Below are 27,598 nucleotides of genomic sequence, written 5' to 3'. Positions count from 1 at the left end.
CTCCTTATGCTCCCAGCCAGCCTCTAGCACAACACTCACCAGTTCAAAGTGCAGGTGTGGGTGACCCTAGCGCTAGTGCCCCGGCTCTTACGGCCTTCGCACCAGCCGCATTGGTAACAACAGCAGATGAACATGAGACTAGCAGGCACCTAACAGCCAGACCAAATAGGTTGAGCAAAGATGAGCGGGATGGAATCGACAAGATAGCAAAAACATTGGTAGAACGGAAGGAGAGCGAAGAATATACGATGAATATGCACAATTCACATGCCGGTAGTCACAGACGGCATTTCATTTTACGGTTCAGCTACCACACCCTGAACGCATATGAGGATAGGTACCAGAATAAGGGTCCTGCAAAACTGACGACTCTATATAGAAGGGTCGATGTTGGAGATGGGACTGAGAGCGATGTGACGGACCTCTTCATGCAAACGCTTGAGGTCTTCCGCCACCTCGCGGAACAGAAACCAGAGGTCAAGATCACAGTCCCTGAGACGATTGAGCCCTCGTTAGAAGCAGCCAACACTATGATGCCTATCAGAGAAGCCGCCCCCTATTGGGTTCCCCCAAGAGGTCAGGGAACAAACGATGATATCAACCACGCAGATGCAAAAGGGAGGGTTGTGTACAACTGGGTTTACCAACCATGGGATCGGCAAGACATTTTAACTTTTAGACAAACCCTGCCCGATTTACGAAAGAACCCTACAGCATTTTATACAGAAATAGGCACAGCCTTGGGCTCAACCATAATGACTCTATCGGACATTGATTTGTTTTTCGGGTTGTGTCTGCCGGCTGATGTGTGGAAGCAAATCCGGAAAGCCGACCACACAGACCTGTTCGGACACACCTGGAAACAACTCGATGACCTAGATAGGCAGCGAGAGCCCGGAAAGAAACCTGTAAAAGACATACTGGAACTCCCCGACAAAATAGTACAGAAGCTAAAGACGTTGATCCCAGAAAAGAAGGTAGACTGGTCGGTAGTCGCGGCTTGTCGTCAGAAACCTCAGGAAGATGTATCAGAATATTTCTCCCGATTTGAAACAGTGTTCTCCGACTACAGTGGTCAAGACATGACCACCGCAACCGGACAACACCTATTCGTGCAAAACTACGTAAAAGGGCTATCGCAAGAGGTCTCCCAAAAGTTACAGACGAGTGAGAGTAGTTGGGGAGCCTCCAAACCTGCAGCTATCCTTCAGATGGCCCAGTATTATGAACACCAAAAGAACGAGAACGAGAGGGCGAATGAGAAAAAGAAAAAGGACTTAAAGGAACGAGTGATGATTGCCCAATTGCATGAAGTGACTACAGGAAGGGAACGATATAGGGGAAACTACCAGTCGAATGCCCCTAGGAATTCGGCCCCTAGAGACCGCAACTCCACACCTGGCGCTCCACGAACCAACCTCGATGAGAACCAGTGTGCATTTTGCAAAGAATTTGGGCATTGGAAGTCTCAATGCCTGGCCCTTCGGGAAATGATTAAAAATAAAGAGACAAGGGACATGACAAATGGCTCCAAAACTGGAGGGCAGGGACGAGGGCAGACCCGCGACACCACCAATGACCGATCTGGCAAACCAAACACATTTGACCGCCCCCGACAGAATCAGTGCCAACAGTCCGACTGCAACAATGCTCACGACTCTGCATAGGACTGCCAGGGGCAAGGGAGGGATCCAGTCGAGCTCTGTGTTGACCAGCAAGGTCCTTACGTCACTGCTAAGGTCCTGGGTACAAAGTCTCCATTTTTGGTAGACACTGGAGCGACACGTAGTGTATTATCAAAACGACTGATTCCAAGGGCACCCTTGTCTGGCTCACACATTACCTCGATAGGTTTCGATGGAACGCCCTCCACTAATCCCCTGTCTGTACCTATCTCCTTTGACCTAGGAAACAATCCCACTGACACAACATTTCTGCTCTCCTCCAACTCCCCTGACGCCATTATGGGTATTGATTTACTGAAACATTTCCGAGCTACTATTAGGTGTTCCCCGGATGGAGTCCGAGTCATCCTGTACGACAACCCGAGCATGTCCAGACCCTACCCCGCACGACATATGTACGCCATAACAGATGCTGACCTATCCTTGCTCGATACCCTACCCCTGTACCTATGGGCCAGAAACGACTCGGATGTAGGACGAATGATGATCGATCCTGTACACATAACTGTTTGACCAGATGCAATACTCCCGAAACTCCCACAGTACCGGATATCGCCCGAAGGCGAGAAGGCATTGGTAGCGATTATTCAGTCCTTGGTGGATGCAGGAGTGGTAGAGGAAGTGGTTAGTAATGTCTGCAATAGCCCTATCCTACCCATTGTTAAGAAGCAAGGTGAGGGAGATGAGAAAGCGTACCGCTTCATCATCGACCTGCGAGAAGTCAACAAAGTGGTGGTGCCACAGTACCCCGTAGTCTCAGACATCGCCACCATCCTGACTCTCATCCCGTCCACTGCCACCACCTTCACCGTTATTGATCTTAAAAATGCATTTTTCTCTATCCCCATCCATCCAGACAGCCGTTATCTCTTCGGCTTCACTTTAAAAAACCGTTCATACCGATTTTGTAGAGCTCCCCAGGGCTACACTGAAAGTCCTAGCATTTACAGCCAGGCCCTCAAAAGACAGCTGGACGCCGTCCAGCTACCAGATGGAGTGGTGTTGATCCAATATGTTGACGATATCCTTTTGGCGGCCGACACCACTCCACTTGCAATCACAGCCACTATCCAACTCTTGCACTTTCTTGCGGAGAATGGCCACAAAGTCTCCAAAAAAAAACTGCAGTTCTGTCAGCCCCAAGTAACATACCTAGGCCACCTCCTGTCCAAAGAAGGGAGGAAACTTACGCCGACCGAATCCAAACCATCCTAGACACCCCCATTCGAAAAACGCAGAAGCAAGTCCGTTCATTAGTGGGCCTTACTTCTTTCTGCCGACAATGGTTACCAAATTTCAGTCTCATTATAAAACCCCTACTTTCCCTGTTGGCCAAAGATGTTCCGTTCCCACTCCCGTGGACTCCCGAATGCCAAGCATCCTTTAAGGAGTTGCGGGATGCCCTTTGCTCGGCACCCGTTCTAGGAACACCAGATTACTCCAAGCCCTTCTCTCTCTTCACTCACGAAAGGGAGGGATGCGCATTGTCTGTTCTAACTCAGCCCATCGGCGCCAAACAACGCCCTTGTGCCTACTTCTCTGCCACTCTTGATCCAGTCGCCAGAGCTCTACCTGCCTGCCTTCGAGCAGTAGCCGCTGCTGCTGTCTCTATCCGCCAGAGTGAGGGAATTGTGCTTTCGAACTCTCTCACGGTATTAGTGCCCCATGCAGTTGACACCCTTTTGAACCAGACCAAGACTCAACACCTGACTAGTGCACGACTGACAGGGTACGAATTGACCCTACTTGCACCCCACATCACCCTGAAGAGATGCACGACATTGAATCCTGCTACGCTGTTACCCTTGCCCGAAAATGACCCCGATGTGCCCCCTATACATGACTGTGTGACCCTCACGGACGAACAGACTAGGAGTAGAATTGACCTCCGAGACATTGCTTTTACAGATCCTGATGGAGAACTATGGGTAGATGGCTCTTGTATCAAACTCCCAGACGGCACCACTTCTGCTGCCTATGCGGTGACGACAGCTCGAACAGTAGTTGAAACAGCTCGCATCACACAACGATCCGCACAGGCAGCAGAACTAATTGCCCTCACACAAGCATGTATCATAGCAGCAGGAACCACGGCAAACATTTACACGGACAGCCAGTACGCCTTCGGGGTGGTTCATCATTTTGGGCTCCTGTGGAGGGAAAGGGGATTCCTGACGTCCCACGGTACGCCCATCCTTCACGGAGATTTAGTCTCCGCCCTGATTGAAGCAGTTCTTCTCCCCAAACGATTAGCAGTGATCAAATGCCAGGCACACAAGAAGGTGACAGATTTAGTTGGACAGGGAAACGCACTAGCCGACATCACTGCCCGAACCTCCGCTGAGAATAGGGCAACGACACGCATGTATGTGACCAGGTCACGAGCAGAAAAATGGACCGACGCTAGGGAAACGATCAGGGACATCCAATCGGCCAGCACACCACACGAATTGACTGAGTGGGCGCGGGTGGGTCTAAGGGACGATGAAGGCTGCTGGCGGACAAAAGACACGAACAAATGGTTGCTGCCTGATGCATACTTGATCCCCATACTGACAATGGCACACTCCCCTGCACACATAGGTTCTGCCCCCATGATTGAACTCATTTCCAAAGTCTGGCACAACAACAAGATCCCCGACTCGGCCAAACGCCTAGTCCAGCAGTGCCTTATCTGCTTACAACACAACCCCGGGAAAGGAACTGTGGTACCCCGGGGAGGGTTTGGGATCCCCGACCACTCCTTTGAGGTCCTCCAGATGGATTACATCCAATTAGAGAGGTGCCAAGGCTTGAAGTACGTATTGGTCATTGTATGTGCCTTCAGCAAATGGGTGGAAGCCTATCCGACCCGTGATAACACTGCCATGACTACTGCCAAAGTACTACTGAAAGAGTTTTTCCCTCGCTACGGCCTTTGTCGAATTTTATGGAGCGATAATGGCCCCCACTTCATAGCTGAAGTTATCCAACTAATCTTGAAGGGGTTGGGGGTAAAACAAAGGTTCCATGCGGTCTTCCACCCCCAATCCGCTGGCCTGGTTGAACGACACAACGCTACACTGAAACTGAAACTGTCAAAAATAGTGGCCACCACAGGACTTAAGTGGCCAGATGCCCTTCCACTGGCATTACTATCGATGCGCTCCACTCCCACTAAGCACCACTTGACCCCCTACGAAGTTGTGTTTGGGCGGCCTATGAACCTCTGGACTGCCCCCAAACCGACCTCCATTCACGACGTCCCCGACGTCCTGCTGTCAGATTATTTATACAAGTTAACTAAAACATTGTCTGTCATTCATCAACAGGTGCAGCAGGCCATCCCCGATGCTTCCAGGGGTCCCGGTCACGATATCCAACCGGGTGACTACGTCCTAGTCCGAACTTTCAACGAGCGAAGAGTCTGGAACCCCGGTGGACGGGCCCCTGGCAAGTACTGATCACCACTCGGATGGCTCTTCGAGTGGAGGGGAAGAAGCACTGGCTGCACGCCCACCACTGCAAAAAGGTTTCCTCGACCCTGGCCACGACAGACAACGTCAGCACCCAAGAAGAGCTCCTGAACAAAGACCGACCATCACTGAACTGCTATCCTGATACCGAGGCACTTGAACTTGCAAAACACTCTGATCCCACTGTGCCATCTCGAGAAGGGTATTTCCTGCGTCGAAAGGAGGGAGCTTCGGCTAAGTAGGCCACTGACTAAGTTAAAAATCTCAGAACGGTGACCCAAAGCAACCAAGGGTTACCCGGAGAGAAGCTAAACAAAGTCTGTGGTTCTGCCCACTACCGAGCACCTTGAAGATGAAGATGATGGAAGCGACAGATAAGAAGATGAAGGAAGCGCCAGATAAGAAGACGTCGGAAGCAACAGGAAATACCCACTACAGGAATCCAAAGACTGACAATTTGCACAAATCAAAGACAATCGCTTTCTTCATTGTCTTCCTCTTTTGCCTCCTCCTCATGACTTCCTTCTGGATCTTGGAGGAAAGCACACCCGCTCACCAGATGTTGCCAACCACTGTCCAGCCAACCACCATGAAAGAGCACCACCTGATCACCCTTTCACCTCAGCTCCGAGAAAGGCGTAGGGAGTTCTGGAACAATTCCTTCGTACAACTGTTGCACCAGCACAACCTTGCTGCAAATGCCACGAACTGCTGGATCTGTGGGTTGCTCCCACATGCTACCGGACACTCCATCCCCTTCATCCCTTCTCCTTTCTCAGTTCACGGCTCCTGCCTCGCCTGGTTGATCCTCATGCAGGAAAGCCACAAGGACAACGCCGCTTCTGGTCAGACAGTGTCACACTTCTACTATGGGTTCTGGCTGAACAAAACAGGAAAGCCCTTTTGTCCTGCAATTTCAGGTTCAACCTTCCTTACGAACATCCCTGCCAAAGAAAGGGTCGAAATGCAAGTGCTCCACAATCCAGCCAGACCCACCTTCTCCCACCTGCGGAACCAAACGGCTGCCACCCTGACCGTGGCCCTGTCTGTCATCAATGTCACAGGACTCGTATGCCTCGAAGGACAAGGAACGCAGCTGGTGGGTCACAGTTCGTGTCGCATCACCAAAACATTGGTCTCAGCTGACCCCCCCTCCTTTGTTGCTTCCCCGAATATGTACTTTGTTTGTGGCACCAAAGCTTACACTTGGCTCCCAAGAGGCTGGAGGGGTACGTGCTACATCGCCTTCATTCTTCCTCCCACGTATGTGGCTCCAGCCAACCACCACCGGCAAAAGCGCGCCGGAGATGTTGAACAAGCCGACTCCACCGGAGCACAGTTCCTGGATGCAGCAAAGGGACTTGTTCCTCTGTGGGGACCAATGGCAAATAGCCGCGCTATCCGACACCTGACTCAGGCATTAGAAACAACCATTAACATCACCGCTGGCATCCTCGCCAACAACACGGCTGAGCTTCAGGCCGTCCGCCTGGTGGCTCTTCAAAACCGTCTTGTTCTAGATGTGGTTCTGGCCGACCGCGGAGGAGCATGCCGCATCATCGGCTCCAGCTGTTGCACCTACGTGCCAGATAACTCACCTTCAGTCTACAAAGCAATCGAACACCTCCACAGACTGTCCTCAGAGGTTCACCAGGAGCAGGAAGGATGGTCGCTTGGAGGCTGGTTCTGGGACACTTTGAAGAACTGGGGATGGAGATTGTTCACGTTTTTATTGATACCAATCATGATACTGTGTGGGTGCTGCCTAGGTATTCAATGTTTACCACCTTTATGTGCACTTATTTCCAACTGTATGTGCCCAAAGACTTTGAACTTTAAACCTGAGCACATGAGTCCCCTATACGAGATAGAGGTGCGTGGTCTCATGGGGATCGATCCGAACTGACAAGCTGGCGAGACATGTTAAAGGGAGGACTGTGGAATTTTAGTTTGTGTACTAAACATCATCTACGCCATCTTGCCGATTCACGTATGAACATACACGACAGCCATTTTAGGTACCATGGTCTCCCTGTTCACGATCGCCCGTCAGCACACTTCCCTGAACCTTGCAAGCCTTCCCCGCGCACCCTGGCTGCCCCCGCACTCACATGCACAAGTCATGAACCCTCCCCTCCCATGACTCTGTCTCAGGGAATCACACCCCGCGCCTGACCAACACCTCCTTTCCGTCCATGAATACCCCTCCTCTGATGACCCCTTCCTCTGAGCCCGACTGCCTGTACGAACCGCTGGTCATCCCTTAGCCCAAGGATACAGTTTATTGCCCATTACTGTATGCACTCGCCTTTCCTGAAAGGAGCCACTATTGATCATGACCTCCCCACCCCCTGAGATTCGATCAGGCGCACACATTCCAAAGGAATCGGCAGAACACTCAGCTGCGTGATAGCCCCTCCCAATCATATGAGGGGAAAGGGCCTCTACTGTTGTCATGTGTTGGAATGGGCCGGAACTGGGGGGGTGCCAGGGATGTCGTTCTCATACTTCACAATGGCCTTGTTGTAATAAAGAACGTTCACATGTCTTAAACCAGTGTATAAAAGACCAGGTCTCAGAGAGGTTGAGAGAGCACCTCGAGACGATACCTTGTTGTCCGATCTGATGTGTTCTACTCCGTCGGAATAAAACTTGTTTCCTGTCTTCCTGTCTCCAGCGCCTGCCTCTTTATTGAATAACTTCATATGGTATTAGAGGCGTTTTACGCCGGGCAAATTTAACTTAGGAAACATCTACTGAAATCGCCTGACCATTTTGAATTGATCGATCTTTATCAAAACCAGAGGCATACTTGGACAAAAATATAAGTTTCCACATATTCCCTAGTACGCATGCACTAGCAAACATTGTGCAAACACTGTATTATTGTGCAAGGGTGTTTATTTGAAACAAACTCCATCTTAAAGGTGATGGAAAGAGAGTTAGTCACAATCTTTTTTGTTCTTTTGAAATATAAGTGTGGAGCAGCAGGAAAAAATGGCATAACACCAATGTTCTTGTGCATTTATAAAAAAAAATTGATGTAATGCCAATACGCGAACCTGCAGGTTCTAATACCTGCACTTGAGCATATCGCGTGTGTTTCTGTGCAAAACAGTGGACTTCCTTGTACTTTGTACCTGAAAATGTAAATATGCATATTGTTAAAACACTATAACTGCACAGGGTGCTGTCTAATCCCTTCCTAATTACCTGCAACACCACCAACTACGACCATCCCTTCCTGTTTTTAAATCGCTCTCAACCTGACCCTGCCCAAACAAATACTGACAAACCCAATAGGCCGTAACTTTGGGACCAGTTGGCTTTGCCAGTGCCTTTTGGTGGTGCTGTGCAGCTTCAACAAGATGCTGTTCAGCATGGACAGAAGTAAATAAAAAAAAATAATAATAAAAGACAGCCAATGGTGCTGCTGGTTGTCCTACATGCGTCAACAAGCATGTACTCCTGAGAATTGACGTAGGTGCCATTTAAAAAAATATATATACTAATCCAAAATGTATTGGTAAATACAAAATATTAAATTAAAGTAGTGCAAAAGCACTTTTTCTAAGGAAGAGAGGCCGGCAGCAATTAAAACACCGGTCGAGGGGGTGTGGCGGGGCAATGGTGAGCGGGTGGGGTTGGAAAGCATGAAATCAAATTCTACAGAATTGTTTGGATTTTGTATAAATACATAGAACAGATACAATTTGCCCAAAGCGCTGGGCTACTCTCACCTTAAAATCCCCAATCTTACTCTGACTTCAAGGTTTCGTATTTCTGTACTCCCACTTACAGTACATAACAATTACAGTTTCCTTTCTCACATCTAGAATAAGCAGAAGCACTGTGGTATGTGGGTTATAGTCCAACGCCCAGGACATATTTTTGGGGTCAAAGACTACAAGTTTTGTTTATTTTGTCCTTGGGACAAGTAGATTCGAACCTCTGCAGCACAAACCCTTTGGCTGCAAGTTCACAGTACCACATTATGGCTTATAGATCAGTGACCGAACATTCTCTGCAGCTAAGGTAACATTTGTAACCATGTGTTGATGTTGTTCGAACTTGTATGTATGGTTCATCAATGCAAAGCTGATATTATCAGGGTGCGCGCTCCAGTCGTGGCCGGCATGACTCGCGGTTGGGGGGCGCGCAGTGTTTTCCGCGGGGGCTATTCATTTAAAAAATAAAAATAAACTTACCTTCCCGGGTCCCGTGCCATCTCAGCTCCTGGCCGAGTCTCACTGAACAGGAAGCAGGCAGCCTCCCTCCCCTCCCCTCCCCTAAGCCAATCACAACTCTGCAATGTCAGAGTTGTGATTGGTTGGGACGCCGATCACAGGCATCTATGGGGAGGCCATTTTCTCCATGTCAGCTACATGGAGAAAAGGGAGAGTGCGCATGACTGGTTTGGTCGGCCCCAGAGGGCAGACCAAACAGTCAGGACTTACATCATTGGGCTAGCCACTTCTCCCCTTGCCCTCGAGCAGAACCCCGCCTGCCCCCAACCAAACCATTCTGCTTTCTCGCAGTGTGAGAAGCAGAAACATAAAATGGTATTCATAATACCATTTTATGTTTCTACTTCTCGCACTGCGAGACAGCAGTGGCGCGATGCTCCTCTGCACACATGGAGGATCCGCCCCTGGCGCGCTCTAAGAAATGCTGTAAAGTCACATTGCACCACTGACAGTGGCTCCAGTATAAAAATGTGTGCACACGTTTGAGTTTAACAATATGAGGCTACCTATAATGCTCCAAAATCCTCTCAGATTAGATGCAAATACTTGCAGAAACTTAAAAGCAAGAATTATGATTCTTTGCTTTCAAAATTAAATGTTCACCCAAAAATTGGCACTGAAAACATTTTGCTAAACTACTGTGAAATTTTAGGGACTTAAAGCACCATTTAGTAAAACGCGTTTGATACATGCTAGTATTTCCCAAACATGTTCATAATGGAAAATCCGTGTAAAATCAGTTTCAACAAGATTATGGGAAACATGAAAATAAACAAGCATGGCAAAGCATATAGGTCTTGCATTGGTGCAATGCCTTTTAGTTTTATCAATGTATGTCTTGTTTTAACGTGTTTTTTTTAAACTGCTATTGCTCTGGCAGCTGCCGCGCCCCTGCATTATAAAAAAAACATTGTCTAAAAGCAAAAATATTTTTTGGTGCCAAAAAGTACACATTGCCACAGTAGTCCCTGGTAGGGAAAAAACTACTTTGTGCGCCAATGTGCTCCTTGTGAAAGAACAGCATGCCGTCATTCAGAGTGGAGCTAGCAGATAGACAGATCAATAGATAGATAGATAGATAGATATGGAAGCATCCATAGCATTCATGTAGAAAAGTAATACACAAGCCATAACATCACTTATCTCATCTGAAAACAAACACATACTAATGGAAAGCCATCGCACTGGCCATTGTGTCTCAGGCTCACTTTTTCCAATTTTCTTCTAAACAAAGATATCCTCATTGACCACCTTACAGATGCTACAGAACGACAGAATAAAAAGGAAGAATATACCATTTCAATCTTAAATTCATTCAAGTCAGAGGGCCCTTTCTTTCTAAAACCTCTACAACATTGTCTAGATGATCAAATCAATATGTATGCTATAAAATGGTTCAATGTTTTTTTTATTATAAGGAGCAATACCCATGCTGCTGTGCCAGCAGACCACAGGAGATGTTCTGCTGCATATTTAAAGGCCACTGTTATTGTGTTGATAATGAGATAATATTATTGAGAGATTTTTGGAGTTGGAGTGAGTTCAGTTTTGTACACCAAGGGGCAGATTTGCACACCCCTTGCACCACTTTTGCGTCATTTTTAACATGGGAAAAGTGATGCAAAAGTGACGCAAGGGGCTTGTAAATCTGCCCCCAAGTATTTTTACATTTGTATCATACATGAACAGTTTTATTAGATATATGAATGAAATGTTTGATTTCTAAAAGTTCAAAATTGTGTTTTCCATGAAAAATGTAGAACAAAAAGGTATTTATTAGGCAACCTATTTAATAGCAAGTCTGACAGTTACACATGATGACCATAAGCAAAATGTGGTTACTTTTTGGATAAATACTTTGCTAGTTCTCTCTTTGGAAATGTATACATTGCAATTATTAAATGACTCCATTCCTTTACATTATTCTTTTTATTGCAGTGAGGAGAGCTACAACGTCACAGACTATTCCTTAAAGGAGCATCTATCAGTTGCTCCGTATGAAAACGAGGAAATAAGTATGTCCCCAGTAAGAACCAGCACACCAATGCTTTACTCGAGACAAACATCAGCTAGTTTTCTCTTCACATTAACCATCCGAAATAACTATGCAGGAGAAGAGGTAGAAATACTTCTTGGCGCGGACACCCTGTAAGTATTGACTTTCTTTAGTTTCTATTTAGCCCATGTGTACATGAAATACAGTTTTCTTGTGTTCTTAAAATATATAATAAATGCAGACATCCTGTACATTAAACGCAAACATGCATAGCATAAAACTATGTCGCTCTAATAGCATCCATAGTTGGTTAACTTCTCACCTTAATGAAATTAATCCACAGTACCAAGGTCTTGTTTTAATCTTGGAATAAGGACGCACTGACCTCCAGCCAAACTCTTCAAACCAAATAATACATAAATATTTGTTCCACAGTTATGAAGCTTTAACATATTGGGTTACCAATTGCTCAGTTTTTCAACATTAAGGGGCCTACTACGATGTCTGTCTACGATGTCTGTCGTAAAGCCTCCGACCTTAGGTCGGAGGCTTTATGACCGACATCATCAGTTTCAATTCCTACCGGCTGATTACAATACAGCTGTTTGGAATTGAATCCGGTCGGTCATTCCGGCTGACCTCGGACGGGCTCAAGGAGTCTGTCAGCCAATCGGAACCAGCCCGTAATCCAAATGGATGGTGCTTTATGTCATCAGGATTACGATGCATTTTCTGACTGGCTTCTCAGTCCGGGCTTTCCAACATGGAATGCCTGTCAGAAAGCGTGTTTGTGGGCCCCTAGCAGGATCAAGGAAATCAAAAGGGGGAGTGAAGAGGTGGTGCCGATGGGCACCGAGGTGGGCACGTCCTCCTCTTAACAGGGATAAGGTCAATCAAACAGGGGCCACCTCACATTGGGTGGGTGTATATCCAGATGTCATTGGAATACACCTTCTTTGTTAAAATACCCCTCACACACCAAAAGGGCCCTTGGTGTCATGCTTCATCATCGGGGTCTTCCCGTCCCGCTGCGGGGCGGGGCAGTGCTGCGACAAGCGGATACGCCGGAGCACCTTTAGATGAAAGTGCTATGTGTATGGAGTGAGTGTCAGTGGGGTCAGGAGTGAAATACAAGTGAAATGTTAAAAAATACCTGGCCTAGTGGAAAAAAGAATTTTATTAAACACTGGCTGGTATTGTTAAAAGAAAAGTGAAGCGGAGAGATGGAGCTAGTTAATGAGCACTCTCTCCTATGTGGGTCAACATGTTTCGAGGCGCAAGGCCTCTTCGTCAGGACCTTAGGGGAGATCCCCCTGTCACAGTATGCTTTTCAATGGAGGAGTCAATGCCTCATGAGCCAGCTTTTAGACAGAAGGGTATAGTGGGGTCCCAATGAGCCCCTAGCACGCTTGGGCTTCCTCCTTCGTCTGCTGCTTCCGTGGTTATAAGAAAAGCATACTACATTATCAGTGTGGTAGCATAAAAGTGTTGTAATTATTAATTGTATTATTAATTGTATTTACACACATAGGGGCTCATTAGGATGGCGGACGGAAGAGCCACCGCGGCCCTGGAGTAGGCGGAAAAAGCCTTTTCCGTGTCCGCCTGCCGCGGATACTCCGTCCGCCATATCAGGATAGGAAAACGTGTCAAATTTCCGTCCGCGACGGAATAGCACGCTCCGCCGCCGAACTACACACGAGACCGTGGCGGACGGAACACATCCGGATGCCCCGCCGTACGTACTGACGTCGAAGACCGTCCCCCAAATCAAGATGGCGGAAAATACACATAAAACCGCAGCGGAAAAACAACCTGTCTGAACACGGCGGAATCCCCACTGCGAAGACAGGTGACATAGCAGAGATACCCACCGCAAGCTGACCAACACCATGGACCCAGCGCTACACGCTTTCCCGATGCTCTTCGCGATCCACCACGTCCTAGTCATGGCCCACCATGGACGACGACGCAGGTAAGGCACAAACCATTGGCCGTCTGCAGGGGAATACCAGTAAGGGACGTGACGTAGGGAGGGGGAGTGTCATGTTACCGAAACCACTGATGAGAAGCAAATACAAATACACATTAGTAGTACGCAAGCAGGAATGACAACGACAGACCACGAGACCTGATAGACTACCTTTATTGTACAAAATAGGGGTTAAATCACAGTGTATGCGTGAGCATGGGCAAAGTGGGCACCACAGCAGCTACATCATTGGCAGTCAACGAGAGGGCAGTATGCAGTATCAGAGCATCAACAGGGCATTGTGCAGTACAGAGCAGGTACATCAGAGCAGGTAACGAGAGGGCAGTATGCAGTATCAGAGCATCAACAGGGCATTGTGCAGTACAGAGCAGGTACATCATAGGCAGGTAACGAGAGGGCAGTATGCAGTATCAGAGCATCAACAGGGCATTGTGCAGTACAGAGCAGGTACATCATAGGCAGGTAACGAGAGGGCAGTATGCAGTATCAGAGCATCAACAGGGCATTGTGCAGTACAGAGCAGGTACATCATAGGCAGGTAACGAGAGGGCAGTATGCAGTATCAGAGCATCAACAGGGCATTGTGCAGTACAGAGCAGGTACATCATAGGCAGGTAACGAGAGGGCAGAATGCAGTATCAGAGCATCAACAGGGCATTGTAGAGTACAGAGCAGGTACATCAGAGGCAGCACGTGAGAGGGGCTAAGTGCATCAACAGTCCATTGCACAGAGCAGGCCCATCAGAGGCAGCACGTGAGAGGGGCTAAGTGCATCAACAGTCCATTGCACAGAACAGGCCCATCAGAGGCAGCACGTGAGAGGGGCTAAGTGCATCAACAGTCCATTGCACAGAGCAGGCCCATCAGAGGCAGCACGTGAGAGGGGCTAAGTGCATCAACAGTCCATTGCACAGAACAGGCCCATCAGAGGCAGCACGTGAGAGGGGCTAAGTGCATCAACAGTCCATTGCACAGAGCAGGCCCATCAGAGGCAGCACGTGAGAGGGGCTAAGTGCATCAACAGTCCATTGCACAGAGCAGGCCCATCAGAGGCAGCACGTGAGAGGGGCTAAGTGCATCAACAGTCCATTGCACAGAACAGGTACATCAGAGGCAGCACGTGAGAGGGGCTAAGTGCATCAACAGTCCATTGCACAGAGCAGGCCCATCAGAGGCAGCACGTGAGAGGGGCAGTATGCAGTATCAGAGCATCAACAGGGCATAGTAGAGTACAGAGCAGGTACATCATAGGCAGGTAACGAGAGGGCAGTATGCAGTATCAGAGCATCAACAGGGCATTGTGCAGTACAGAGCAGGTACATCAGAGGCAGCACAACTACGTGTCCCTACCAAACCGTCACAGGGACCACAAGAGTGCCACACAGTTCTCAATGGACACACCATGTGAACTAACATTTGAGTGAAGTGTACAGCACCTCACATCACAGAATCAGGGGGACTGCGTGAACTACCTGCCTCGGACACACTGGCAGCACCAGCAACAGGAGTGTGAGACACAGCCACAGCCCGAGTGACACACACATGGGCCACGGACCCAGACACACTGGCAGCACCAGCAACAGGAGTGTGAGACACAGCCACAGCCCGAGTGACACACACATGGGCCACGGACCCAGACACACTGGCAGCACCAGCAACAGGAGTGTGAGACACAGCCACAGCCCGAGTGACACACACATGGGCCACGGACCCAGACACACTGGCAGCACCAGCAACAGGAGTGTGAGACACAGCCACAGCCCGAGTGACACACACATGGGCCACGGACCCAGACACACTGGCAGCACCAGCAACAGGAGTGTGAGACACAGCCACAGATGTAGTCACTGACACGTGAGCCACTGACCCAGACAGACTGCCAGCACCAGAAACAGGAGTGTGCAACACAGACACAGATCTCCTAACTGACACGTGAGCCATAGACCCACATACCCTGCCAGGATCTGCAACAGGAGAGGGCACAACTGACACTGTGCCACCATCTGATACATGAGAGTCAACTGCACCAGCGCCACTGGGACTACTGAAATGATGAGCCACAGGGCTGTATGGGCCAGGAGGCAGGGTGGGCCTGGGAGCTGGGGATAGCTCACCTAGAGCCAAATCGGGGTTGGCAGGTGTCAATGGTGTGTGTCTGCGTTTCTTAGGGAGGTGTGAGTGCACCCTGGACAGGACAGGACTGCCAAGTGGTGGGGACTCCAAAGAATCACCACCCAGCATAGGTGGAGCAACTGCTGCCGGGGATCTTGTTTCGGGGGACGTGCTGGAGCCTGCCTGCCGTTTGCTCTGTGCCTGCCGCCTGGACTCGGAATGATGTGTAATGGGGGATGCAACAACAGGGGACACCCTCCTCTGCTTCTGACTGGCCTGGATGGGAGTGGAGGTATGGGGGGACTCCGCCGCGGAGACATCAGTTTGGCGTTTAGTAGAAAACATCAGCCTCAGTGATGTATGCCTGTCCTTGATAGCGCCATTGTCCATGCGAGATGCCTTGTCCGTAGGATGTGCCTTATCCTTAGGTGGAGTGTTGTCTCTGGATGTAGCCTGTGCCCTGCTCGCCGCCCTGTTCCTGCCAGCAGACTTGTCGTCTGTGGTGCACCTGTCTCCAGCAGACACCTGCTCTCTGTGTGTGTCCCTGCCCTTGGGAGTGGTCCTATCCACTGCTGTGGGCCTGCTCTTGGGAGTCTCCCTGCTCTTAGTAGGTGCCTTAGTCTTCTCACTGTCCTTGGGAGTGTCCCTTACCTCTGCTGTGGGCCTGCTCTTGGGAGTCTCCCTGCTCTTAGTAGGTGCCTTAGTCTTCTCACTGTCCTTGGGAGTGTCCCTTACCTCTGCTGTGGGCCTGCTCTTGGGAGTCTCCCTGCTCTTAGTAGGTGCCTTAGTCTTCTCACTGTCCTTGGGAGTGTCCCTTACCTCTGCTGTGGGCCTGCTCTTGGGAGTCTCCCTGCTCTTAGTAGGTGCCTTAGTCTTCTCACTGTCCTTGGGAGTGTCCCTTACCTCTGCTGTGGGCCTGCTCTTGGGAGTCTCCCTGCTCTTAGTAGGTGCCTTAGTCTTCTCACTGTCCTTGGGAGTGTCCCTTACCTCTGCTGTGGGCCTGCTCTTGGGAGTCTCCCTGCTCTTAGTAGGTGCTTTTGTCTTCTGACTGGCCTTGTCCAAGGAACAGTCCATGGACATGTGAGTATCCCTTGCCTTGGGAGTACCTTTCGTGTTGAATGCCTGTGTAGCTCCGGAAGGCATGTCCCCCAACAACACTTGTGGATCCTGTGTGTGTACTCCAGTGCATCTGACGTCGTCTACGTGAACAGAGTTAGCTGATCTAGGGGATGGGGTCTGTGCCCTGCGTGCCCTGACGTGCTGTCTGACGCTGCTTCTAGTGCAATAACCTGTATTTGAGTCCTGCTCAGAATAATCACTACCCCCTGAGACATCCAGCGGTGTAGATGGTGAAACAGAAGTAGCACCCTGTTCGTTCGACTGTACTATTGCAGACGACACACTGCTTGCCAATGACTGCACTGTCCTGTGTAGACCTGCAAGATCGCCATGCATCCCTTCCATGAATGCCACCACCTGCCCCAACTTCCTATCATGGTCCTGGAAAGCATTTGTCATATTGGTCTGCCCCACACACAGCTGTCGCAGCAGATCAACGGCCTCAGCACACAGTGCATTTTGGCTCACCGTGGCAGGGGCAGCGGTGCCTGCACCGAACGCCACTCTGCTCCCCCTACTCCTCCGGCCACGAACAGTACATGGTGCAGTTGGCGGAAGTGTGGGCCCTGTGTGCTGTCTTACGACAGAAGGTGATGAGTGCCCACTCCCAGTCTGTGTCAACAGTGCAGGCTCACCACGAGTGTCCGACGAGGAGGACGATGGTGTCTCCACATGCGAGTCCTCAGGGACGGTCCTGTCCCCCTCTCCGGCGCTGGCCTCCTCCGTGTCAGTCTGCGTGTGTGCGAAGTCTGAGCCGGACTCATTTCCTCGGCTACTCTCCACCGTCTGTGGCTGAGTGTCCTCTGTCAAAGCTGAAATGCACAGAAAAGATGTGTGAGTCATGGGCACACTCACGTACAGAAGGAACAGGATAGCCAAATCACATAGCAGACAAAGGTTTAGGAGCCCTCATCCTGCACATGGCCCACCCCTACCAGTCATCCTCACATTTTCTGCCATGGGGCCATGGACCACTAGGGGATGTGCTTTTACACTCAACTACTAAGCAAGTGGCGTGTCAACATGGCGGACCTGGATGTCAAATGAGTACCACCCAATGGGACCAAAATGGCTTCACAGGCATACATACGCAACACGGAACTCAATAGTGTGTCTGTGCACCAATACATGCATAGCACTCACAAGTTTCCTACACAGACAGTATGCTCACCGCTAGTTTGCTGTTGATCGGCACTCAGACGTTCGGCCAGTTCAGGATGCGTCACTGCAATGATACGGTGCATGAGAGGGGTCATGGAGCGTCGGGACAGACGGGGCGTCCTTGGAATCAGGCCCAGTGTTACTTCCGCTACATTCTTGCTCAGCCTGGAAATGTCGTCCCAGCGTTTGTGGCAGTGTGTATGTCGTCTGTTGCACACCCCCAATGCCCGTACTTCCCGTGCTATGCTCCTCCACAGGTCCTTGCGAAGGTGCAGCTTGACCTACCATGATGGGAGACAAAAGGGTGTAAGTCAGTGGACAGGTGGCCTGTCACACACATAGGGGCAAGACGTTACTGTCAGCAGCCATGCACAATCAGGAACATATGTCTAGCCCACACTACACAGCTAAGATAGAAATAGGCCTGATCATTTGGCCCCCTCATGCACACCAACATGTCCCACACTGCACTTACCACCCGTCCCGGTGCGCCGTAGAGGCGTCCATAGTTGCGGAGTACACCGTCCACGAGGACATCAAGCTCCGCGGCGGTGAAGGGTCGAGACCGGATCTCTTTGCCTCTCGACATGGCAAGATCACGGAGTATGGCACTAGAGCAGCAGTCGGTGGTCAGCTCAGCAGCAGCAGCAGGTCGAGGTGATGGCACTAGAGCAGCAGTCGGTGGTCAGCTCAGCAGCAGCAGCAGGTCGAGGTGATGGCACTAGAGCAGCAGTCGGTGGTCAGCTCAGCAGCAGCAGCAGGTCGAGGTGATGGCACTAGAGCAGCAGTCGGTGGTCAGCTCAGCAGCAGCAGCAGGTCGAGGTGATGGCACTAGAGCAGCAGTCGGTGGTCAGCTCAGCAGCAGCAGCAGGTCGAGGTGATGGTCACAGGCAGCAATGGTCCCCAGGGTAGGAAGTTTCATTTTGGCCAAGACACATATATAGGGCCCTCAGCACGTGTCAGTGGCATACGTCGCCAGCAATTGGTCAGCCCTGGAAGCGTGATCGTGAAATGGGCCAATGACTGGCCCTGTTGTTGCGGTGCACAGCTTCCGCTACTTGCGATTGGCCGTATGCGGCCAGCGTCCCTCTTCCCATTGGCTGCATGTGCAGGGACCGTCACGGGCCCACATCGGCAACCGCACGTGCAAGCCTCAGGCACGGATGCTTCAGTTGCAACAATGTACTATCACTGGCGCCTCCATGGCGGTGCACGTACACAGCGGGGGAGGTGCAGGCCTATACACCCTGTAGATGTACTCAATGGACATGCCAGTTCATGACCCCCCTTACAGTCACCTTGCATCATCCACCGTACACCGGCCGGAGCGGCCGGCCCTTCCACTACCGCCGTGCCAGGCCCTGCCCAGGACCGCCGTGCCGGCCATGCCAACCACCGCCATTGCACGGCCCTTCCACTACCGCCGTGCCAGGCCCTGCCCAGGACCGCCGTGCCGGCCATGCCAACCACCGCCATTGCACGGCCCTTCCACTACCGCCGTGCCAGGCCCTGCCCAGGACCGCCGTGCCGGCCATGCCAACCACCGCCATTGCACGGCCCTTCCACTACCGCCGTGCCAGGCCCTGCCCAGGACCGCCGTGCCGGCCATGCCAACCACCGCCATTGCACGGCCCTTCCACTACCGCCGTGCCAGGCCCTGCCCAGGACCGCCGTGCCGGCCATGCCAACCACCGCCATTGCACGGCCCTTCCACTACCGCCGTGCCAGGCCCTGCCCAGGACCGCCGTGCCGGCCATGCCAACCACCGCCATTGCACGGCCCTTCCACTACCGCCGTGCCAGGCCCTGCCCAGGACCGCCGTGCCGGCCATGCCAACCACCGCCATTGCACGGCCCTTCCACTACCGCCGTGCCAGGCCCTGCCCAGGACCGCCGTGCCGGCCATGCCAACCACCGCCATTGCACGGCCCTTCCACTACCGCCGTGCCAGGCCCTGCCCAGGACCGCCGTGCCGGCCATGCCAACCACCGCCATTGCACGGCCCTTCCACTACCGCCGTGCCAGGCCCTGCCCAGGACCGCCGTGCCGGCCATGGCAACCACCGCCATAGCACGGCCCTTCCACTACCGGCGTTCCCTGGCGGTCCGTGCAATGGCGGTTGTTGCCATGGCCGGCACGGCGGTCCTGGGCAGGGCCTGGCACGGCGGTAGTGGAAGGGCCGGCCGCTCCGGCCGGTGTACGGTGGATGATGCAAGGTGACTGTAAGGGGGGTCATGAACTGGCATGTCCATTGAGTACATCTACAGGGTGTATAGGCCTGCACCTCCCCCGCTGTGTACGTGCACCGCCATGGAGGCGCCAGTGATACAACATTGTTGCAAATCGACCATCCGTCCCGGATCCTTGCACATGCACTTGCCGGTGTGTGGGCGTGACGGTCTGTGCACGTGCAGAAAATGTGAATGTCGAAGGCGGCCCGCGTATGCCCAGACGTAAACAGCGGATGCAGTGCACCGCCATGGCGTGGTCAATGTTTGCATCTTAGCCGATGATGCACCTTGTACCATTGTCTGCAGCTGCCTGCTCACGGTTGTGTGCGTGATTGCGTGGCTACACATGTCATGCTCCATCCCATGTGTGTCCATACCATGGGCATCGGTGAGCCACAAGTGTCCATCACGTGTGCATGTCCACATCGGGTAGTACCCTACACAATTTTGTCGTACCTCACATGTACACAGTAGATCCCGTATGTATGGGCACCTGTGAATCAGTTGTCAGTGAGTGGTATGTGTCAGATGATGACTATGGTGGGGGTTCTGTTGTGTACTGTACATGTGTGTTGCCTATTGTGTCCCCATGCATGTGATGTCTGTATGCCCACCATTCCTGGTGTTGCCATTGGTGCATCATGATATGGGGGGGTGGGGGGGTGTTTAATTTAGTATGTGTGCATGTACTTACATGTGTGCATGTGATGTTGGGCCTACACATGTGGGTCATGTCACATGTCTGGTTGGCAGTGATGTTGAGGTGAGACAGTGTGCATTGCACATGTTGCTAAACATCATGTTGCTAGTGGATGCACATTGTTGCCACGTCGATCCATGTTGTCCTGACAATCAGAGGAGTCACACATATGACAAGCATACACTGGATACTACATGTTGGTAGAGGGCGTTGACATGTGATTGAGGTGCACACACATGCGTTGTATGTGATTTGACTTCCATTCCATCTACTCCCACACAGGAGGGCTCCAAATGTCCATCGCCCATACACTGTGCTGGAGGATATGGTGGACGAGGAGGTGATCCGGAAATTCAGGCTGGATCGCCGTCGATTGTTGGAACTTGTGACCCTATTGTCTCCTCACCTGCAGCCGCGAAGAAACTATCCAGGTTCCATGACACCCACGCAAAAGGTGATGGCGGCACTCCATTTCTTTGCAACAGGCACATTCCAGTACACAGTTGGAGATGCCGGGGGAATGTCACAGGCCATGTTCAGCACGGTACTCCGGGATGTACTGACAGCCATGATGCTGTACAAGCATGACTATATACATTTCCCTCAGGCGGCGGACTTGGCAGCGGTCAAAGCTGACTTCTATGCCCTGGGTCGTATACCACACGTTGTGGGTTCCATTGATGGCACGCATATCGCTCTCATTGCACCACGGGCACGTGAGCAGGTGTATAGGAATCGGAAACACTTCCATTCCCTGAACGTGCAGGTGGTGTGCCAGGCCGACAACATCATCTCACATGTGTGTGCAAGATTCCCTGGCTCTGCACATGACGCCCACATCATGCGGAGCAGCATGGTCCCCCAACTGATGGCTAATCTGCGTCCGGCACAAGCGTGGCTTGTTGGTGAGTATGCTGTGGTGACAGGAGTGATATCTGTGTGGCATGGTGTGACCCACAATGCAGGTTGTGATGTTTCTCTCTCTCTCTCTTCCACCAACACAGGCGACTCGGCGTACCCAAACAGGCCTTGGCTGCTCAGTCCCTTACGCAATCCCACTACAGCTGGAGAAATGAGATACAATGATGCCCATGGTAGGACACGTCGAGTGGTAGAACGGACATTTGGCCTGCTGAAGTCTAGGTTTCGGTGCCTGGATAAGACTGGAGGGGCCCTGCCTTACTCACCAGGCAAAGTATGCAAGATCGTGATAGCGTGCTGCATGCTTCACAACCTGGCTGTGCGCTATAACATTGAACTGCTCTTGGACCCTGATGAACTGCAAGTTCCTCGCCCTCCCGACCCAGCCATGTCAACTGATGAGGATAGTGGTGAGGAGGAAGGTGTGGACCAGAGGCGCCAGATCATTGATCGCTACTTCCCTTGATTGTGAGTGTGCTCCTCTTGTGCTGCTTGGGTATGCCCTGTGAATGTGTGCTGGTGTTGTGGCATAGTGGTGTGCTTCATCTCTGTGTTCTGCTATGTGATGCATGCATGTGTGTGTGTGTGCTAAATTGTGGCCAATGCACGTCTCCATGATGTGTGTCGTCTCATCCATTACTGTTGTGATGCGTGTGGGTTGTTATATGTTGCACTGCAGTGTGTTCTGATGAGTGTGATCATGTTTCCTGACGTGTCTTTGCGGTTTCTATTTTCCCTAGGTCACTCCCGCAGCGCCATGATTCTGTACCAGTTGGATACCTGTACCTAGTAACATCTGTTTCTGATGCATTCATGTGAATAAACATGGAGGCAACACATGATTGAGTGAGTAAGTGGCTTTTATTTACAAATTGTGCATGGGTGTAGGTGCATATTTACAAATGAGTGAAGGGGTGGGGGAGTGAGAGTAGAAGGTTATGGCAGATGAAAATTCCGTGCGGACACCACATAGGGTGGTGTCTGCCTAGTACAGCAGGCCTGTGGCAGGTGGGACCGGATAGTTGCCAGGGTGAATGGCATGCGCAGGTACTGGTACAGTCATTTTCTGTTCCTCTTGGAGCGTGTGGCAGCTGCTTCCACACTGCTGTCGCCCACTTCCTGCCTCGGACGGCCCCTCCGTCTTTGTGCCGGTACGGAGTCAGCTGGTTGCGCTGGGGCATCGGGTACCACATCCGCCGCAGGTGGCGGTGGCGGTGGCGTTGTTTGTGGCCTGATTGTCCTGGTGAAGATGTCCACTAGTTGGCCAAGCCGCCTCTCAATGGCCCCCAACATTGCAGTGTTATCTACAAAGTCCTGGTGGGCCCGGTCTGCCTGTGCCTGACCACGTTGGTAGCTCACCTCCACCCTGCCCAGTGCCTCCAATGACTGTTGCACTGGATTGGGTGTGTTGGTATCCTCCCGTCTTCTTTGGCGTATGCTCCTGCCTGCCGGATCTGGCCTTGCATCTCTGCCTTGCCTCACACTCTCCCTGCGTGGCTGGCATGGCGCTGGCACGGCGTTGGCCGTTGGGTTGGGCAGGGTGGCAGGGGCAGGAGTGGTGGTAGTAGTAGTGGTGGTGGTGGAGGTGGTGCTGGTGGTGGCTGTGCAGGTCACAGTGGCCGGTGTTGTCACAATGGCAGAGGCCGTAGTTGTTGGTGCAGGGGTGACCTGGGAGCCAGATGGCCCTGGCTGGCTGCTTGTGCCGGGATCATCCTCTGCCCCGGAGGTGGCTGGCCAATCGTCCCCTGAGACGTCTGTGATTGGCGAGTCTGGAGGGCGGGTGTTGCTTCCAGCTGTCAGATTAGGATGACCTGCAAAACAAAAATGTGAGGATGAGTAATGTGGACTTGACAGGTTGTTTTCACTTTTTTTGCCGATTCTGTCTGCACTGGTACTCACCCCACCCACCACCACCACCGCCATCCCTATGGACATGGGGGCCTGTTGGGAGTTGTAGTTCCGTCCCCTCACACCCACCACCACCCACCACCACCACCACCACCGCCATCCCTATGGACATGGGGGCCTGTTGGGAGTTGTAGTTCCATCCCCTCACACCCACCACCACCGCCATCCCTATGGACATGGGGGCCTGTTGGGAGTTGTAGTTCCATCCCCTCACACCCACCACCACCGCCATCCCTATGGACATGGGGGCCTGTTGGGAGTTGTAGTTCCGTCCCCTCACACCCACCACCACCCACCACCACCACCACCACCGCCATCCCTATGGACATGGGGGCCTGTTGGGAGTTGTAGTTCCGTCCCCTCACACCCACCACCACCCACCACCACCACCACCACCGCCATCCCTATGGACATGGGGGCCTGTTGGGAGTTGTAGTTCCATCCCCTCACACCCACCACCACCGCCATCCCTATGGACATGGGGGCCTGTTGGGAGTTGTAGTTCCATCCCCTCACACCCACCACCACCGCCATCCCTATGGACATGGGGGCCTGTTGGGAGTTGTAGTTCCGTCCCCTCACACCCACCACCACCCACCACCACCACCACCACCGCCATCCCTATGGACATGGGGGCCTGTTGGGAGTTGTAGTTCCATCCCCTCACACCCACCACCACCGCCATCCCTATGGACATGGGGGCCTGTTGGAGTGATTTCGACGTTGGTGAGTATGTGGACTGCATGCATGGGTTGGGGTCTGGGAGATGTGTCTTCACAGTTGTGTGAGGCACACCATGTAGTAGTGCTCGTGGTGCTTGGTTTGTACTTACCAGCCTCTTCTCCCTCAGGAAGTCCATCAAGGCTCTCAGGGTGGATGATGGTCATCACCTTGTCCTCCCACTCGGTGTAGGGTAAGGGCTCCGGAGGGGTTCCACCGCCGGTGTGATTAGCCCGGAGATGGTTCTTGGCTCGTATGGCTTTGACTCGGGTCTTTAGATCGTGCCACCGCCTCTGGATGTCCTGCTTCGTCCTCGGGACGCTCCCGGAGGCATTCACCCTGGTGACTATCCGGTCCCACATGCTGTTTCTCCTGGCTATGCTGGTCTGCTGCACTAGGGCCCCGAATAAGTGGGGTTCCACACGGATGATCTCATCTACCATAACCTTCAACTCGGTGTCAGTGAATTTGGGGTTTTTTTTTGGTGCCATGGTGTGTGGTGCTCGGGGTGTGGGTTTGCGTGGATGGGGAGGTGCAGGTGTGTGGTGTGTAAGAATGGTGTGGTGGAAGTTTGTGTGGTGGGTGTGTTTGGGTGTGGGTTGTGTGAATGCTATTTCTCTTTGGTCTCAGTTCAGTGGTGTGTCCTGCTAGCAGCTATGCTGTGATGCAGAGGAGTTGTGGAGTGGGTGGGAGTTCTTTTATGGTGTGTGTCTAGACCGTGTCTGAATGGGTATTGGCAGTCAGGTGCTAGGTGGGAGTGTTGCCAGGTGTGGATTGTGTGGTGCTTGGCGGTGGATCATTGTGTGTTGTGATTGGTTTGGATGTTTGCGGTGGGTGGGCGTTTTTTTTCGTGTGTTTGGTGATTAACTTCCGTGCCAATGTATGGCATTGGTTTGACAGTAGGGATGTTGTTTGTGTTGTCGTTCCGCTGTGGTGCACGGATTCTCGGTGCATTTGTACCGCTGCGGACGTGGATGGCGGTGACTACCGGGGTACTTGCGGAGTTATCCTAATAGCGGACACGGACATTGCGCAGGTATCGCGGGGGTGGTGGATGTATTCGCGGTCATGTGCGTACGCGGCGGTCGGTGTTTTTACTGTTCCGTCCGCCTGCCGCGGACTCAGGTGTACTCCGACCGCCGCGGACGGGGATTGGTGTGCTCCGTACGCCGCGGTCGGCGTTTTTTGCATGTTTTATCCTAATTGCTGTTGCGGATTTTCCGCGGACAGGTCCGGAGTATCTAGCCACCTTCCGCGGCGGACGGTACACGTTTCCGTCCGCCATCCTAATCGACCTTATAGTCTTTCCTTTTTTTTCACTTTTTGTAAATACACTTTTTTCTACCCATGTGGAGAAAACATTAGTGAGTGACAGGGGGATCTCCCCTAAGGTCCTGACGAAGAGGCCTTGCGCCTCGAAACATGTTGACCCACATAGGAGAGAGTGCTCATTAACTAGCTCCATCTCTCCGCTTCACTTTTCTTTTAACAATACCAGCCAGTGTTTAATAAAATTCTTTTTTCCACTAGGCCAGGTATTTTTTAACATTTCACTTGTATTTCACTCCTGACCCCACTGACACTCACTCCATACACATAGCACTTTCATCTAAAGGTGCTCCGGCGTATCCGCTTGTCGCAGCACTGCCCCGCCCTGCAGCGGGACGGGAAGACCCCGATGATGAAGCATGACACCAAGGGCCCTTTTGGTGTGTGAGGGGTATTTTAACAAAGAAGGTGTATTCCAATGACATCTGGATATACACCCACCCAATGTGAGGTGGCCCCTGTTTGATTGACCTTACCCCTAGCAGGATCTCCTTTCCCATGCCACCTCCGGTTGGGGGCCGAGGGGGCAGCTATGGTACCCCGTCAGTTAATCCTTGCACCTTGTGTGAGGCTCCTTGAGGTGCCTGCCATGGGGTGTAGGGATTAACACCATATCCCATTACTCTATGGCACCTTGTGTTATGTCCGGTTTATACCCAGGCAGGGTACATCTTCTCCCCTCTCAGTAGTGAGCAAAGCGGCTACAACTTCCATGGGTCGGCATTGCGCTTATGTGTGCGTATGGTATTGTTGGGGATGAGGGAGATTGTGGTTTCCCCCAGAGGTGCAGTGGTGGAGCAGTCCAGGCAGGCACAGCTTCTCCCCTCTCAGAAGTGAGCAAAGCGGATACAACTGCCATGGGGCGTCACCGCTCTTATGTACGCGCATGGCGTCGTGGGGGATGATGGGGATTGTGGTTTCCCCCAGCGGTGCAGTGGCGGAGCAGTCCAGGCAGGCACAGCTTCTCCCCTCTCAGTAGTGAGCAAAGCGGATACAACTGCCATGGGGCGTCACCGCTCTTATGTGCGCGCATGGCGTCGTGGGGGATGATGGGGATTGTGGTTTCCCCCAGCGGTGCAGTGGCGGAGCAGTCCAGGCAGGCACAGCTTCTCCCCTCTCAGTAGTGAGCAAAGCGGATACAACTGCCATGGGGCGTCACCGCTCTTATGTGCGCGCATGGCGTCGTGGGGGATGATGGGGATTGTGGTTTCTCCCAACAGTGCAGCGGTGGAGCAGTACAGGCAAGCACAGCTTCTCCCCTCTCAGTAGTGAGCAAAATATGTCTTTTAGAGATTCATGTGCTACATTGAAAAAACCTGTAGCAAAAATGTACTTTATCATTAGTACGTTTTGGGGGAATATTAGTGCAAGAAAAGGTTGAAAGTCAGGTACCGGAACCTGTATACATGTTTGCTTTTTTTATCCCTTCAGTGTTATTTACAAATCTATTGGAAACTTAATCATACAAGTGAGCACATAAGCAATTAGACTTCGGGTAATTGTCTATAGTTTATTCTTCTAAACTGAAAATGGAGAGCAAAGAAGCCAGGAGGTGTTACCTGTGGTTACTAGAGTGATATGGGCTGATGGAGGAGTGAGGTTGATGTATTGAACTTAAACTGGAAGCAATGTATGGCTCTCGAACTAGCACTCTGTTTTGGACTTGATTAGTGTGGATTGTTTGATAGATGGTGGCAGGGATGTATGACGTTACAACGCATGCTTTTACCACGCATGCTGTTACAACGCAAGTATTACAACGCAAACCTTTACAACGCATTACACTTGGGGGTGCTGGATAGTGAATAGTTTAATTTACTATTCTAACTCCAGTCCCCGTGGACACTAGGGAAGGTGTTGGATAGTAAATTAAAACTATTCCCTATCCTAGAGCGCCCCCCAGTGTAATGCGTTGTAAAGGTTGTCGTTGTAATACTTGCGTTGTAACAGCACTGCGTGGTAAAAGTTTCGTTGTAAAGGATGTTTCCCGGTGGCAGCCTTAATATCTCTGTCATTAGGTAT

At 51.6% G+C, this 27,598-nt stretch overlaps 1 protein-coding gene across 1 annotated transcript in view; it reads left to right on the top strand.

Moving 5' to 3' along the window:
• ARHGEF26 (Rho guanine nucleotide exchange factor 26) overlaps positions 1-27,598 on the top strand; it is a 462,406-nt gene that overhangs the window by 364,947 nt on the left and 69,861 nt on the right. Inside the window, exon 12 of the mRNA XM_078667924.1 lies at positions 11,326-11,535. Within this exon, the coding sequence (XP_078524050.1) occupies positions 11,326-11,535 (210 nt within the window). The remainder of the gene's footprint in view (positions 1-11,325; positions 11,536-27,598) is intronic.

The sequence above is a fragment of the Lissotriton helveticus genome, chromosome 11 (assembly GCF_964261635.1).
Source record: "Lissotriton helveticus chromosome 11, aLisHel1.1, whole genome shotgun sequence".
Lineage (NCBI taxonomy): Eukaryota > Metazoa > Chordata > Amphibia > Caudata > Salamandridae > Lissotriton > Lissotriton helveticus.
Note: the sequence above shows the minus strand (reverse complement) of the source record. Positions and strands in the feature narration are given on the sequence as shown.